Source organism: Vombatus ursinus, unplaced genomic scaffold (assembly GCF_900497805.2).
Source record: "Vombatus ursinus unplaced genomic scaffold, bare-nosed wombat genome assembly UNPS02009205.1, whole genome shotgun sequence".
Taxonomy (NCBI): Eukaryota; Metazoa; Chordata; class Mammalia; order Diprotodontia; family Vombatidae; genus Vombatus; species Vombatus ursinus.
The window spans coordinates 57,944,341-57,960,007 of record NW_020948983.1 but is presented as its reverse complement, the minus strand read 5'-3'; the positions used below and the strand labels follow the sequence as shown (position 1 = coordinate 57,960,007).

Here is a 15,667-nt window from a genome sequence, read left to right as displayed (position 1 = left end):
CAGTGATTTTCCAAATGCAAGCTGTAGCTACACTCTGCAAATGGTGAATCATTATTAGTATTCAGCAAGAACATGATGGCATAATGCCAAGTAGAAGTCATACTATGCTGATGGAAAATGTCCAAGTAATGCATTTTAAAATGCACATGTTGTCAGATATTAGTGCATAGAGGGGAAAAATGATATAGAAATGTAACACCAGAGATTTCTTAAGAATCTGCCCAATATGGGGGGTGGAGCCAAGATGGCAGAGCGAAAGTAGTAACTGTCTTGAGCTCCCTCCCAAAGCCCTCCAAATACTTAAAAAAAATGGCTCTAAACAAATTCTAAAGCAGCAGAACCCACAAAAAGACAGAGTGAAACAAATTTCCAGCCAAAGACAGCTTGGATGGTTCATCAGAAAGGTATATGCGCCAGGCGGGGAGAGGAGCGCAGTTCAGTGTGGGCACGCAGTCCGCAGCGACCATGGAGCAGGCCTCAGAGGATTGAATCGCAGGCAGATGTGGTGGTTTCCAGACTTCTCAACCCCTGAATGCCAAAGACAACTTAGAAGGTCAGTGGGAAAAGTCTGTGTCTGCAGTGAGAGAGGAGCTAGGTCTCAGCTGCAAGTCTGGAGCGCGGCCCGGGGTTGCGGCTTTTTCCTGAGCTTCAGGCCCACAGACTGAGGGGGAATCGAGTGGCTGATCAGAGGGGGATTGCAAAGATCTCTTTGCCAGTACTGAGGCAGGAATCTCTTGCTTTACTGGTGCTTGGATCTGGGTCACAGTTCTGAGGGGCGGTTCTGGGGCTAGAAGGAACGCTGGTGTGGTGAAGCTTGTTGTGGCAGTGGAGAGAAAACACCTCACCCCTTATCATAGCTCCTTGGAAGCACTGAAAATTTTCAGGTCCCTAGAAGTACCTCTGAAGACAGCTGTACAAAACCCCGAAGCTTGGGACAGTACACATTTCATATTGGAAGCAGACTTTTACCTTAACAAAGAGTTTAAAACTCAAGTAATTGGTTGGGATCATGAGTAAGCAGCGCAAAAAGAGTCAGACTATATTATCTTACTTTGGTGACAAAGAAGATCAAAACATACAACCAGAAGAAGACAACAAAGCCAAAGCTCCTACATCCAAAGCCTCCAAGAAGAATATGAATCAGTCCCAGGCCTTGGAAGAGCTCAAAAGGGACTTTGAGAAGCAAGTGAGAGAAGTAGAGGAAAAACTGAGAGTGATGCAAGAAAACCATGAAAAACAAGTCAACAGCTTGCTAAAGGAGACCCAAAAAAATACTGAAGAAAATAACACCTTAAAAAATAGCCTAACCCAAATGGCAAAAGAGGTCCAAAAAGCCATTGAGGAGAAGAATGCCCTAAAAAGCAAAATTGGCCAAATGGAAAAGGAAGTCCAAAAGCTTACTGAAGAAAATACTTCTTTAAAAATTAAAATAGAGCAATTGGAAGCTAGTGACTTTATGAGAAATCAAGACTCTGTAAAACAAATCCAAAAGAATGAAAAATTAGAAAACAATGTGAAATATCTCATTGGAAAAACAACTGACATGGAAAATAGATCCAGGAGAGAGAATTTAAAAATTATTGGATTATCTGAAAGCCATGATCAAAAAAAGAGCCTAGACATCATCTTTCAAGAAATTATCCAGGAAAACTGTCCTGATATTTTAGAACCAGAGGGCAAAATAGAAATTGAAAGAATCCACTGATCACTGCCTGAAAAAGATCCCCAAAGGAAAACTCCTAGGAATACTGTAGCCAAATTCCAGAGTTCCCAGGTCAAGGAGAAAATATTACAAGCAGCCAGAAAGAAACAATTCAAGTATTGTGGAAACACAATCAGAATAACACAAGATTTAGCTGCTTCTCCATTAAGGGACTGCAGGGCATGGAATATAATATTCCGGAGGGCAAAGGAAATAGGATTACAACCAAGAATCACTTACCCAGCAAAACTGAGTATAATCCTTCAGGGGAAAAAATGGTCATTCAGTGAGATAGAGGACTTTCAAGCATTCTTGATGAAAAGACCAGAGTTGAATATAAAATCTGATTTTCAAATACAAGACTCGAGTGGAACAGGAAGAGGTAAACAGGAAAGAGAAAATCATAAGAGATTTATTAAGGTTGAACTGTTTATATTCCTGCACAGAAAGATGATATTTGTAACTCATGAGACCTTTGTCAGTATTAGGGTAGTTGGAGGGGAAAAATTATATGTACATATATATAGATATAGATAGATAGAGGGCACAGAGTGAGTTGAAAATGAAGGAGTCATATCTGGAGAATAATATTAAGGAGTGAGACAGGATTATACTAGGAGAAGGAAAAAGGGAGAGGTAGAATGGGGTAAATTATCCCACAAAAAAAAAACAGAAAAGAAAAGGCTCTTACAGTGGAGGGGAAACAGGGGAAGATGAGAGGAAATGAGTGAATCTTATTCTCATAGGATTTGACTTAAGGAGGGAATAACACACACTCAATTGAGTGTGGAAATCTGTCTTACTCTACAGGAAAATAGGGGGGGAAGATGAAAAGAGAGTAGGGGGATGATAGAGAGGAGGGCAGACTGGGAAAGGGAGTAATCAAAAGCAAATACTTCTGAGAAGGGACAGGGTCAAAAGAAAGGATAGAATAAATGGGGGGGGTGGGATAGGATTAAGGGAAATAGAGTTAGTTTTTCACGGCATGTCTACTATGGAAGTGTTTTGCATAACTGCACGTGCATAACCTATATTGAGTTGCTTGCCTTTTCAATGAGGGTGGGTAGGGAGGGAGGAAGGGAGAAAATTTGGAACCCAAAGTTTTAAAAACACATGTTTAAAAAAAATGTTTTCACATGCAACTGGGAAATAAGAAATACAGGACATGGGGTACAGAAATCCATCCTGCACTACAGGAAAACTGAAGCGGAAGGGGATAAGAGAAGGCGGGGAGAGATAGAAGGCAAGGCAGACTAGGGGAAGGGGTGTTTAGAATGCATGCCATCTTGGGGTGGGGGGAGGGGCAAACAAAAAAAGGGAAAAAAAAGGGGGGGGAGAAAAAAAAAGATTTAATTAATGAAGCTGGCTTCTACTTTAGACCCAACATGGGAAATGGGGTAAGATGCTCCTCCTTGGTCCAAAATGTTCCTGGAATTTTAAGAAAATAAATATTTATAAATTTAAAAAAATAAAAAATAAAAAATCTGCCCAATATGACTGATGTTCTAATAAACCTTGTCTTTGGTTGAAAAGAAAGAAACGTAACACCAACAAGCCAAAGTCATTTTTGTTGATTCAATACACCATGAAAATATTCATTTGACTTTTCAACTCCTGATTCTATGCAATCTTTTCTAACACAAATATTAACCAGATTTGTATCATGAGTAGAAAGTACTTTGTTTCAGTGTTCACTAAATAATTTAGAGTTTTAATAAACTATTACTATTCACATGTTTAAGACCAATCAGATTCAATTTGATGCTGTCAGTAATTTTCTACAAACTCAGTCCAGCCATTTAAAAATTCACTGCCAAATTTATCTATTCATTAACGTAAATTCAATAGAAGTCCTGTTTCACATACAGCTAAAGCCAGGGAAAAGCCATAGTAAGCCCTGAAAAAAAAAATCAATTGCCAGGGAACTGTACCACCTTGCATGGGCAGAAAATTGATGGAGTTTTAAATTCAATATCATCTGGAAAAAAAATAGTTTGCTCTCAGACCATTATAGTAATGCTTTAAATATTTTGCTCTATTCTAAACTTCAACCAAATGAATAAATCAGAGCTTCATTTATCAAGGGAAATATTTTTCTTCTATACATTTCAGAAGTTGAAGCTTCTGAGAGCTGTGATAATTAGAAGTACAGTACGGGTTATAGAAACAGCTTTTTTCCCAAGCCATTCTACAAACAATCCTAAAAAACATATTGACAGATTAATGTGTAGAAGCCAGTTCAACACCCAAATTAACTGTAGTACAAACTGATTGATGCTATTTACAATAAGCTAATTGGTGCAGTTAGTTCAGTGGAGAAAAAAATGAGACAAAGCAGAGAAAAAGGCTAGTATTTTTCCTGTTGGGGGAATTTCTGTGGTTTGCCAACTTCACATTATTGATGAATATAAAAAAAAATGCATCATACAACCCATGTGTTGGGTCGCATATATGTTGGGAAGGAACATCAAGTGAAATTTCATCTGTTAGGATTAACTGGGTAGAAGACAAATCTAAATTTTAGAGCACTTTAAAGAAAATCTATTTTTATCTTTCAAGTACAGTATATTTTAAAAGTAGAGTAATTTGAAGTAAATTGTTAACTTCCTACCAAAGGTTCTGCTGGATCTCTTCAATGAAAAGATAAGAATTTAATTAATAATATCTATTGGCAAGTCAACACAACCCTAAAATTCTTGTAAAAAGTTTCTTAAGTATGGCTAAATATGCCTCCAACAATGTAGTTTATGCTATTAATTTGCTTAGCAAACCCATATACAGAATTACACCTTTAGAAAAGGTAAATTTCACCCTAGTTCATGTTAAAATATCACAAATTCTGAATTAAAAGTTTTCAAATAGGATAAATAGGCCATAATCCAAGGTTTTTAGAGATTCTCCAGGGATAAGGAAAGGCAGCCTGCATCAGCCTTCCCTTTATTACCAACTCAGCAACTTCGTGATTAGCAACCCAACTTCTTCCCACTTCCAACAAACACCGTGGATAGCATAACATCTCAGGAAATCAAAAGTATTCCTCTCAAGAAAAGGTCAAGAATCCTTGGTCAAGTGCATCAGGACAAGTCAAGAAAAAAGTGAATACATGTAACAAAAGTCCAGCATACAGCTTTAACACTGATGGGAGAATGAGGCGAGGAAGGAATGGTATTCTTTCACCCTTTGGCTTGTCCCAAGCCCTGGCCTTTTCTCAGCTAATACCCAACCTGAATAAACAAGAAGTAATATACTCTCAGTATTCCTAACTAATCTGGAGTTGCAAACATCTGGTAAAAAGGAGACTAAGAGGAAGACTGGCTCTGAAGTCAGAAATTCGGAGTTTAAATTCCAAGTTCTGTCTGAGGCTCAGTGAAATGGAGAGGGGGTACACTGTATTAAATGTCCTGTAAGGTACCTTTCTAGCTCTTAATCTATGATCCTATAATCCTCTAAGAGATAACCAATACAGAGGGAATGGCCAGGAGTTAGAGAGAACCATGAATCTCATCTGCAAAGAATGAAAACCAAAGTAGAAATTTAGTATTTCACAGACAACCTGAAAGACCTGACTCAGAAAAGAAACAGAATGAAACAAGCTCTAAGAAACAGGCATGAGGCAGAAAATCAGGTTGGGTCAGAAAAGGAAGCTGACCTGCAATCAGCATAAATATTGGTCAATACATTTCTATACTATCTGGAAATATTACAGGCTTGACTGGCCTATAAACTGAATGATCTTTTATCCTATTTGAGTTATCTATTAAAAATTTCTCTATACAAAAGAATATCACAATCAGGTTTAGGAAGAGACACTGGAAAACATTCTGAGGATTTCATATTTATGATCAAAATTTGTCAAATTTTCATATGCCTCAACTATGACAAAATCATTTAAGATAATGGTACCAAAAAATCACATCCCAGGGAAATTATTAACTCTAAGTTTTCAACTGATGTGGACATAATTATCCTTCCCAAAAGTAAGCATAGAAATGTTTCTTATGGTTAAAATGTCATAAGCCTATTCAGTAAAGGATGAAAATATTACAGTCAAGTGCACTAGACATTCAGGTCTCAGCTGAGTTTCTATCAAAAAATGAATCACAGAATTTTGGAATTGGAGTAGACTTTGGAGATTAACTGATACAACTTTCTCATCATAAAGATAAGGCCAAGAGAGGTTAAATGATTTATCCGAAGTTACATAATAGTAGGTGAACCCAGACACACAGTCCAATGACATGTAATTTCTTAAAAAGTTTAACTCAAGGGGCAGCTAGGTGGCGCAGTGGATAGAGCACCAGCCCTGAAGTCAGGAGGACCTGAGTTCAAATTCGGTCTCAGGCCAAACACTTGACACTTACTAGCTGTGTGACCCTGGGCAAGTCACTTAACCCCAACTGCCAAGGGGGGGGGGGAGTTTAACTCAAGTAGAAGTCAGGGTGGAAAAAGTTTTTTCACTAAAGGTACAGACAGGAATCCATCGAATGCTACCTCACAGGTAAAAAATTTTTTAAAAGACTGAGAAATATTTAAACTTATCTACTTTTTCATCTAAGAAAAAAAACAAAATTACTCAATAAAGAACAACAATGTATTTCAGTTACATATCAATATGGCTGGTTAATGAAGAATAACAGATACTGATTGGAGAGAGAAGAAAAAAAGAGAGAAAAAGAAGAGAGAGCGGGGAGGAAGATCAGAGATATACACAGGTAAGTATGAATGTAAGACAGCAACTAGACAGATAAGCCCTAGAGTTGGCAGAAACAATTTTCACCGAAGAGTCGAAAAAAAGAAGTGGACAATAGAGTAGGAATAACATATTTATGTATGTATATGAAGAGAAGGAGTAATATTTAGATATGGAAAGAGTAACAGAGAAAGTAAATATGTAAGAAAATAAAATATGGGGCAAAATGTTACAAAAGATTTTCCTAGTTGGCTTGAAAGGAAGTAAGGGTTCACAGTGAAAGAAGAAGGTAGAAATACATTACAGTATGACTTTAGGCTTCTAAGTTGGATAAGAATAGTTCCATTCAAGCTATTATCATTCGAGGTGAAGTTTTATATACAGATGACAAAACTAGCTTATAATAGATTATTTATGTGGATGTATCTTCAACTTATTTAACAGCACAAAGTTTTTATAAAGTTGGTGAATGTCTCAGAACAACTCAAAGTTATAGGATGAGGATTAGTTCTGTATCTGTGATTTGCAGTACTATTATATATTTGATTTACCAGGAATAACAATGCCCTTACCAACTTAAACTATTAGTCTAAGTAATAAGGGGAAGAGACATAGAAGAAAAGATTCAAGAAGGAATTCCTTGGTAAAACTGCAAGCTGCAATCTGACCTTTCTAAGATATTCTTAATTAGCTGTAAAGCAAGGAACAATATGGAAGAGATGATACTGTACTAGACTGGAAGGAAACAAATACATGCCAGAAAGCACATGAGACATACAGCATAACTTAAAATGTGTAATAATTTTGCAAAAAATAACTCGTTTTACCTTTTTTTCTACTAGAAAAATGGAACCTTCCAACATTTACTGATAATACAAAAATAACGATTCCACCACCAAAGACTAAATGCTAAACTTTAAAAGATGAACTTGATTGGATGCAAAATTAATGGAATTAATGGGAAAAAATGAAATAGAATTCAATTATGGATCAGCAAACAAAACATTCTTTGTTTATGTTTGTCTGTCTTTGGAAGAATCAGTGCTCATCCCTTAGAAATCATTAAAACCAAAATGCACAATTAATCCTTATTTCATATGTAAAGCTCTGTCAGAAACTAAGTCCTATCACTGGACCTTTGCTTCACAAATCGAAGCAATAATGGTTTCAGAAAGCAGTCACACTCTATGAGCAGACAATTGGAGAGATTTAGTAAATCCCACTTTATAGAGCAGAGACTAATCGGAAAACACAAGCCAGTCAAATGTTTCTTATGAACTGTTGACACTATATCAATGCTGAATCAATTGGTGGCATTTACTCTGAGTGACAGAAAAGAAATAAATATTTATATCACATAACCTATATCAATGAACCTAAGCAGAAAGCTATTTCTAACCTGTCAATATTTGATTAACTTGAAGAATCATGTCCCCTTCTTTTAATGATTAATATGAATTCCTTATTAAACCTAAGTGGAGACTAGTGGAAAGGCAAATCATTATTAATGCTTGAGAGCATAAACCACCAAAAACAAACAAACAAAAAAAAAAAACTATGCTCAAGTGTTAAAGTAACACCAAGTGTGACTCACACCTCCCACACCAAGCAGTGCCAGCACTCAAGTCAGAAGAAACCTACCAATTTACCTCACTGCCCAACGCTACATGACTCTGCAACGTCACTCACTTTGGGATATCCAACAGCACTCACTCATTCCAATATGTCCTTACTCACTAGAGGAAGTACACTTGATGAAGCTATTTGGTCAGTTTATAATATTCTTTTCTTTAGTTAATAAAAAACTGAAAAGCTAAAGACTAGATTAAAAAAAAGGAGTTAAGAGCTTTTGTTTTTTATTAGTGTAGATATCATAGCCCTAAGGGACAAACAAAAATTGAACTTAAAATTTTTAATACTCCATGCCTTCAAAACATTTCCCCTTAGAATTTATATTGCAACAAAGATGACTGATCTATGATTGAACATTTACAATAAACTTCTCTTTTTACCCCATAGTGGATAAAGACTGATGGTATTTCATTTTTTAAAAGAAATCTATCACAATCAATTTGCCACTACCCAAGCAAAACAAATTCATGCCAATGTTTCCACTCTGGGACAATTTAAAAATAACTGTTTTGTTCTTTAAAGGGTATAAGTGTGTCTTATAAGTGAATTAAATAAGTACCAGAATAAAAACATGGTGAAGACACTGTGCATCCTATTCTTACATTTGTTTTGAGGTAAATTTTGTTTCAAACCAGTTGTAAATGAATGTGTACAGGACAGGGCCAAGCACATGCATTATATACAGCCAATCCCTCCGGTTGATTAAATTGAAATATATTAGAGGATTATTGAGTTTATGAAAACGATATACATATAACAAATGTTCTTTATTAGCATTTAGAATATGGAAGGTCTAATTGATACATTCTGTATAACTATCAGAACACTGACAAATAATGTACATCTTCACAGACCCCCCCTTTCCATCCTCAACAAAAATCTCACCAACCCTTTCTAACTACATTCAAAGGATTCTGTGCTGAAAAAACAAGGTGTCCAGCAGCTCTGCTGCTGCCATAGTCATCTTTTAAAGGGGCAAATGTCTATTAGGCCACAACGTTACAGGTGATAGTAAAGGACAAGCGTGAAGAGGCAGCTTTGTCTTCTTGACATGCTCCACTACAAGTACTTGATTCATGAAATGCCAATGAGGCTTGGAGAGGTCAGTGTGGGAAGGCACTGAATACGCATCCGAGATAATTAAGATTTCAGCCTTCGAAACATGGAGGGGAAGTGAACAGCAGTTAAGAAAATCAATAAGAGTCTTTTATTTGCAGTGACACAGATGTCTCAGTCAATAGAGCCTAATAGGCAGGCTTGATCGCAATGGACAGGTGCCTGCCTCCAAGGCTATCAAAGGGCTCCCACTATAACAAACATTAAAACTTATTTATGTTGCTACTGAAGAATCTAGTATCCTGTAGGTGGCTTAATTTACCAGTATACATTTAAAATCATTATACTACTTTAGATCTCTCCATCTACCTGAATCAAAAATAGGGAGAAATGACTGGCCTAAAGGTTTACCTGTCCATCAATTGCTAGTTGGGGTCATTCAACTTCAGATGGCCTTCTGGGGAGACCAAGGTCACCTAAAGCAGAGGAATCGTAAATGCCAGAAGGTCTGCTATAATTCTGTTCCCCTAAAAAGCTAATGTTAGCTTCAAAGTAAAATGAGGAGTTAGGAATGAGATGGTGTCTTTCTTTCCCTTTTCTAAAGGCCAAGGAAAAAAGTAACTGGTGACCTTCGAAATGCAAAGGTCATCTGAGCAACCCAGGGGTCAACACAGTTATTCAGAACTGATTAACTTTTTTTTTGAACGGAGGTGGCAGTAGGGTAGATATGGTGCTTCAATCTATTGGGAGTGAAAATCCATTGGCACTATTTGAAGAATGAGCTGTAAATTGCTCTGCCAATCAAATTAAACCATGTAATTCATTTATGACATAAAGATATTCTTGGATTCCATGTATATAAAAACAAAATGGCTAAAAAATTGAACAATTCACTGTCATGTTTATATCTTAATATGTAATGACACCTACCTGGCCATTGGCTAATATTTTTTTCAATTCTGCAGAAGACTTCTTTAAGCTGAAAAAGCAAGACATGTTTAGTGACAAGGTGATCTGACAGCACTAAGAATCACATTGAGAAACACTAGGCTCAGAGTACCTTTGCTTTAACATATGGATAAATGGGACACTTTTAAAAATAATTCTACTCCCTCAATGTACTTTAAAATCCCAAGCAGTGACAGTACACATAACAAAAGTTATTTGTAAAGACCTTGGAAGTGTGTTACTATAACCTACTTGGCATTCATTAATTTGAACAAGCTAAAGCGATGCAAGACAGCTATATGTAAAATGTAACAAGGATATTTTAACAGACTATTCTGGGATCAAATGCCTATTAGAATTCTACGAAGGATATATCTATCAGGAAACTAACTCCATCACTGTGGTACTTTTCAGTAAGACTTTTTTATTGCATGCAGAGAACTGGCAATTCATAAACCAGAAAGAGTAAGCACTGTCTATATCTTAAAATGCTCTAAGCAAGCATGGATTATCATGCCTCCAAAAAGCAAACAGGTTCCAGATACAGCAGGCAATGAAGTTTCTTGTAAGGAGATGATGATTATAAGGTTCATGTGCTCAGAACAGAAAAGATTTAGAGCAAGAAGGAGTCTTAGTGATCATCTAGATGAGGATACTTTTCAAGGTCAAACAGGTAGAAAGTGACAGGATATCCAGCACACCTCTGATTCCAGATCGAGTCAGCTTCCCGCTGAGCCACAGCTTTGTTTGCGAGATTTTGCAGAATTGTCTTCCCTAGCTAGATCCCCATTCCTGGATATGTCTGTGTAGATAGTTTTATGGAACCCTGCTTCTAGAGCTCCCTGTGAGAAAGTTCTTCCAAGAGAGATCAGCATCTTCTCTGCATCCTCTGGGCTACTCACTAGGCTAGTCCTCTGCTACTTACTAGCTAGTGGTTCAGTGACCTGGCTAGGGTATTACAGGTAGCATGTTTAAGCGGTGGGGCCAGAACCCAGGTCAGTTCTCTAGTCACTACACCATGCTGCCCAATGAGGCACACAAGAGGGAGTGACTTTTAGCTAGTAAGTAGCAGAGTCAGGATGTGAGCGCTACTGATTTGATCTAGTATTCTTTCCTTTTACACTGTACTGCCTTACATTAGACATTTATCTGCCTGGTTAACATATTATGAATGATAATCAACTCTAGCTTATCATAACATCCAAATGAGATAGATTCATGAAATATACTTAGAATTGCAAATCTTCCTAACCAACATCTCCCTCATTTGTCCAGAAATACTAAAGAAAAGAAAAACTGATAAATTTAGATTTTGCCACCTATCCCTACCCTTTCACTCTCTCTGTCAGAATGGTTAATGAGCCCTACAATTTCCCATAAATGGGTAAGTATGGGATGGACAAAGATACAGAACTCAACTCACAAAACCTTATCATTAGCCAATAATAAAGGACTATGTAACTGCTCATTAGCCACTGCATAAGGGACTATAACTGCTGTAGAAAAATCCAAAGAATGTGTTATTATTGTAGGAAGAAAAGTAAGTCAAAAGTAAGATTAGCTTGCACAGAAGGGTTAAATTCATACCATTCAGTCAGTAAAGAAGTTATTTATTAAAGGCTTATTATGTGCCAGGCACTGTGCTAAGCACGGGGATATAACAAGAGGCAAATGATACTTTTCCTGCTCTCGAGGAGCACACATTCTGATGGAGGAGACACAACATGTAAATAACGAAGTAAATACAATATACATATACATATAAGTAAGGTAAGCAAGATATATACATATAAGTAAAGTAAAGCAAGTAAACTATTATCACTAGATAACAGACAGTATAGAAGGAAGTAAAGTGTAAGAAGTCTGGAAAGGTAGGAAGGGGCCAGGTTGCAAAGGGCTTTAAAGTGCAAATCAAAAACTTTATATTTGATCCTGGAGCTAAAGGGATCCACCAGAATTTACTGAGTATGGTGAGATAACATGTTTTTAGGAAAATCACTTTGGTAGTTAAATATTAGATGAAGAGTCAAAATTACGAGTGATTAATATCTAAATTATTTTTCTATATGTGTTCCTTTATGCTTAGTCAACATATAACTAATATTACATAATTATTCAATTTCTTAACAGTCATGTGCCGATTTTGGGGGGATAGGGGGAAACAGATGTCTTCATACAAGCCCCTCCTTTCCATAACCAAACATACAATTGGGATTCTGTTCTTACCTATTGCTTGGAAGTGAATCTGAAACTGCTGGGCTGCTATGATGAGAGGGCCCTGCCCGTGTATTCACCTGCAGGCAAAGAAAGAATCTTTATCAGTCGTTTGTGTTCTGAGGACACGGTTCTAATTAACCTGTAATTTGCCATAAATTTCTCATTTCGTGATGAAGGTTAATTAGCTTGTTGCTAGGCATGCCCATGGTTGCAGACTATTCAGTATGTAGGTTAAGGAACTACATTATCAGCATATTGCATAATGTTCTGATCCTTGTTACATGTTAAATGCTTAGTTAGACAGCACTGAAAAAAGAGAGAACAGGAAATAAAAAAGGAGGAACGGTAATTATTTGTTTAAGATCTACCATACACATGACAATTTGGTCACAAAAGGAACATAATGGATGCAACCAGAAGTTAGATATGCTTCATAAGGTATCATGAATCATCAGGAATATGGGGTAGATTGCCACTGAAAGGAACATAGGATAACACGAGCCTTATGGATCTAATTAATTAGTTAGAAAACGATCAAGACTCAGAAATAGTTTTTTTGTCCTTTTTAAAGGTGGAAGCATTGTTCTGTGATGTAGAATTCAAAACTTAAAAAAAAAAAAAGGCACCAAATGAACACGTTTCAGGCTTAACTACACCAAAAGGAGGTTATTTATACAATATGGTTATAAACTTAATCCATGAATTAAATCCTATATTTGGTCTCTAATTTTATCTGCATTAATACCTACAATCACATTAAACACATTTACAAAGATAAAAGAATTCAAAGAACAGAAAGATTTCAATAAAAAACAGCTCATGTCCAAACATATGGAGATATTAAGCATATACTACAGATGATTTTCCCCCACTTCCCTTTAAAAAAACTGCTTGTCAGAGCTTGAGAAAGTGCAGTTTTATTTGACATTTCAATAAGTGGAACACAGCATTACAAATCCATCTAACTTTACTGAAACAATTATTGAAATTCGTACCTTCAGGCCATGTATGTTCCGTTTCCCAGGAGGCTTGCAGGCTGAAACAGTAATTGACTAAATTGTAGAACACATCAGGGCCATTTACAAATTTGCTCAAAATGAATCGTTTAAAAAGAAATGAGGGTGACACCAAAATTAGCAGAGAGAAATGATTGAAAAGTGGCTCCCTAGACCCAAAGTGGGAATTATGAACCAGGATTTTTAACTTGCAGGAGTGAGCATTTATAAATGCAAAGAGCTTTCTGACATTACCCAATATAAATTCCAATTTCTGCTTAAAACATACCAAAATCAAGTTAACTGAGCTAAAGTGATTAGATTCCTTTCATAACTCAAATTTCTGTAACATCTTTTCACTCTCTTACATTTAATTTCCTCTATCATTTAAAGTATCTTAAAAATAAATTTTTCTTTCTTTCAATATCATTTTTTTTTAAACTTCTACCAAAAAGACTACTGTAGATTGCAAGGAACACTATTCAAGTTAAGGGACCAGACTGTACAACTATAAGCAGATGGGTCACACTAAAACACAAAAATACCAAACACTGTATCATGTTACTTATAAATACTGACATCTACTAATATTTAGGCCTGAAGATGGAGTACCAGGGGAAAAATGCAATTTTTTTATATTCTATTTTACAAGTTAGCACTTTATCTATTCAGCAAATGCTCCTCCATCAAATGCTAAAAATACAAAAGCTCCTGGCTACATGTTATGGACTGTTTCCATTTGAAAACCAGAGTGCCCTACAAATTGTATGTTAAAGGCCTGTCAATTTTGATTGATTGTTTTAAGAAGGATGAATTTGATTTTTTTCCTCCCTTAGATGCACACGTATTTTACTTCTGTTCTGACAGTAAGAAACAGAACTATTTATTAATCAGAAGTCATGAGTAACAATTACTAAACACATCAGGTTTCTTTTCATTTTACCCATTTCGAGTACATGTGAATGTCCCAGGTTATTCTCTCAGCAGTTTGATAGTCTGATAAAATTTGTTTGTAAACGTTTCTTTCTTAGACAGAATATTCAAATCAATATGATCACAAGTCCATTTCAAAATGAGTATTTTTCTTGAATAAATTATAATCTGGATTTCAAATATACTTTTACATGTAAATAAACCTTTTGAACAAAAGAGTAGACACATGAACTCAATGCCAGGTCCTTGATAGCCCATCAATAGCTGCTAAGGAACACTTAGAGTACTTCCACTGAAATACTTCATGTATAAATGCTACTTTTAATAAGTGAGTTCTTTACCATGAATAATAAACAGACTTTAATCTTGATCTCCAATCATTGGATTTCCATGTCTCCTCATACGGCTTCTCAAACCATTATGATCAAGAACTTAAAGATGCAAAAAAACAAAAAAAATTCCTTAAAATCCAAGTCACAGCATCCTGTGTTTTCAGATTGGATTTACAATTTCACTCAGGTAAGGAATTCCCAGCAAGGAATTTCCTCAAGTAATGCAGATAAGTACCTGCTCTGCAACTGTTAGTCTTAGAAAGATGCTTTGGGAAACTGAAAGTTTAAATGACTTGGCCAGGGTCATACAGACTGGAAACATCAGACGCAGGACTTAATTGATTCCGAGACAGCTCTCTAGTAACATTTCCTCTTATAATCAAAGAAACCCAACTTATTAAAAATCTAGTGCATTTTTTACTTGCTTATAGTTAAAGCTACATTTTAATTGTAAAGGGGCCCTCATTATAAAATATAAACCATTATTCAAGTATTCAAAGGAACTATGTATATTGGGAAATAGGGTACATTTGAATGTGTTGGAATTGAATCATTTTTTTTTCTCCCTATTGGGTCAAAGGTTTTGAAGACATGTCTGAACCTCAATTTTGCAAATTTCCAAATCCTACTCATCTCTCTCACTTATATTTAAAGAGCAATAAATTACTACAAACTGCTAGAAATATAAGCATACAAAATCAAAGGAATTTCAGTAACAGGGAGACTTACGCTCCCATAACCTGAGTGTTTAAAGATGACGCAGTAGAATCAGAGAGCTCATAATGTAGGAGAAGACCCTATATTCTTTGGAATCAGACAAGTAAGTGCAATACCCAGTTCTGCATATTTACTGGCTGGGTCACTTTGGAAGAGTCACTTAACCTAAGCCTTCATCTCCTCATCTGTAAAATGAGGAAAACGGACCAGATGAACTTTAAGGTCCTTTCTAGCTTTGATATGCTTTCATTATATGGGGCAAAACAGAGTGAATGAATGTACAGTAGATCTGACACTGACAATTTCTAGCACTTTGGAGCAGCCTCTCCTTACCTACAGCAATTATTTTCCTCAATCCTCCAAACTCTTCTGACCTTATCTACACTTTAACTTTTGTATCCTTCAAAAGATAGAAACGTTGATTAATAAATTAAGATAATGTATA

General features: G+C 36.1%; 1 protein-coding gene across 3 annotated transcripts in view; it reads right to left on the bottom strand.

Annotated features, from left to right (window-relative positions):
* The window catches only part of MAP2K5 (mitogen-activated protein kinase kinase 5), a 283,567-nt gene that overhangs the window by 218,792 nt on the left and 49,108 nt on the right, over nt 1–15,667 (bottom strand). For all 3 annotated transcript variants that reach the window (XM_027852077.1, XM_027852078.1, XM_027852076.1), the window contains exons 5-7: nt 13,241–13,281; nt 12,255–12,322; nt 10,011–10,059 (exon numbers count right to left, since the gene is read on the bottom strand). In XM_027852077.1, coding sequence (XP_027707878.1) covers nt 10,011–10,059; nt 12,255–12,322; nt 13,241–13,281 — 158 coding nt within the window. The remainder of the gene's footprint in view (nt 1–10,010; nt 10,060–12,254; nt 12,323–13,240; nt 13,282–15,667) is intronic.